At 38.3% G+C, this 1884-nt stretch overlaps 1 protein-coding gene across 1 annotated transcript in view; it reads right to left on the bottom strand.

Annotated features, from left to right (window-relative positions):
* Positions 1-1884, bottom strand: part of LOC111671725 (NACHT, LRR and PYD domains-containing protein 3-like) — a 16883-nt gene that overhangs the window by 7944 nt on the left and 7055 nt on the right. The window contains exons 6-8 of the mRNA XM_087179985.1: positions 1756-1879; positions 1097-1140; positions 656-718 (exon numbers count right to left, since the gene is read on the bottom strand). Of these exons, the coding sequence (XP_087036111.1) occupies positions 656-718; positions 1097-1140; positions 1756-1879 (231 nt within the window). The remainder of the gene's footprint in view (positions 1-655; positions 719-1096; positions 1141-1755; positions 1880-1884) is intronic.

The following is a 1884-nucleotide window of genomic DNA, read 5'->3' as shown; positions in this document are numbered from 1 at the left end:
TCAACATTTATTAAAGAGTTCCTATAAGGCTCTTTTAACCAGTTAAAATGGTAGTAACTCATTAGTCAGATTAATGGGTAGTGAGGTTTAACTTGCCAAATAGAGAGCCTGCATCAATGTATGAAAACTGTTACGACTTATTTATAATTGTTTATTTATGATTTATAAAGTGTTAACAACCATAATTATAACCTAATTATAAAGCATTTATAAATCCTTCATAAGGGTAGCTTTATTGTAAAGTGGTACATCACTTTCAGATGTTCCTGGTTTTCTATTGGTTGTGTATCAACCTGAGTGGCTGGTCCAAATATCTGCTACTGAGTCAACCCAGTCTATAATATAGATATATTAGCTGTTGGTAGCTGCCTTTATTCAGTGAAACTCACCAGCTGCTGCCACATGTTGTTTTTGTATAGCAGCTGTACTGTAGAAAGTCAAATCTGAAGAGAATGATTAGAAGCGTTTCCGCCATGTCAGCAGTTCATTTGTTTTTAGGTATCAGGTAATCATATTGATGGGATGCAGTCAGGTCTATTGCTTGTGGATCAGACCTGCAGTGACACTTTGGCATAAAGTGTTTTCTCTGAAAACAACACAGAAGTTCCCTCTAACACAGAGGCCATTATTAAAAAAGTACCTCAGTTTTTCTTACCTTTATTTATTGATGACGGATCCTCTGAGCACGAATCATCTTCAGCATCACCCAGCACATTCACTGAAAATATTTACAAAGCATGAAAATTGTTTCATTAAAATTCATAATTTGTTTTCATTTAAAAACAATTGTTTATAGAAAACATTCATTCTGACCACAGCTGCAGTCTTGTATGCACCTGCTGACAAACATGACTTTCTTCCACTTTTGACTGGAACATTACAGCTGAAACATTAATATACACATATATTCTGTCCTTAAAATTCAGGATAAAATACCCTCAAAACAAACAGCCTGTTGTTCTTTAATAAATGAAAATGTTTTCCAGAGCTCAAACAAAATCTAATTTACAAATATTTTGGTGATTGTATTGTCAATACAATCTGACTGAGCATGTGTTGTCTCCTATTCAATAGGAGACAGTGTTTCAGTACTTACAGGTTTTGTCTCTGGACGCTTTAATCACCCTGTTTCTTCCAACCCTGAAGAGATAAACACAACCACACACATGGCTTTATGTCTGTGACACATTGTCCAATTCCAAGATAATTGTTGATTTATTCTCATCTTCAGACCAGTGCAGTTTTACAGTGCAGAGCTTTAGAGTTTTTGTCAAAGGACCGGCCTGTGGCGGCGCGCCAAATTTCATAAAACAGGAAGTTGGTATAACTCCAGCATGCAGTGTCCAAACAGGCCGAAACTTTATAGTTTTGATGAGACTCCCGCCCTGAACATATGTACATGCTCATATTTAGTAACACTCATAGCGCACCTAATGGAAATATAGGAAGTGGCTATGATTCTATGATACTTTGCCCAATCTTCCCCAAATTTTACATGTTTGATAACAGTCTCACAATGAAGATACCTGCATACTAATATTTTCATTGTAAGGTCTGATACAGAGCCTCATGTATGCCTATTATGTGATCTATGGCTCACTCAAACGGCGCAGTACAAGCTCAATGAGTCCTCGCTAAGTTGCTGCTCGGGCACTAATAAGACGTCTTTCATGATGACGGACCTGAGCAGGGAAACATGAAATACAAGAAAGGAGACAGATCTCCAGAGACTAAGTTCTTGTTGTCTGACCATACCTGAGAGAGTCCAGTCTCCAGTGTGGATTCTCCAGTCCAAGAGACAGCAGCTTCACTCCTGAGTCTCCTGGATGATTGTAGCTCAGGTCCAGCTCTCTCAGATGGGAGGGGTTGGAGCTCAGAGCTGAG

This window comes from Seriola lalandi, unplaced genomic scaffold (assembly GCF_002814215.2).
Source record: "Seriola lalandi dorsalis isolate HSWRI2012SDOR001 ecotype SW California unplaced genomic scaffold, Sedor1 jcf7180002054885, whole genome shotgun sequence".
NCBI classification, from domain to species: domain Eukaryota; kingdom Metazoa; phylum Chordata; class Actinopteri; order Carangiformes; family Carangidae; genus Seriola; species Seriola lalandi.
The sequence above is the reverse complement of the archived record's forward strand: the minus strand, read 5'-3'. Positions and strand labels throughout refer to the sequence as shown.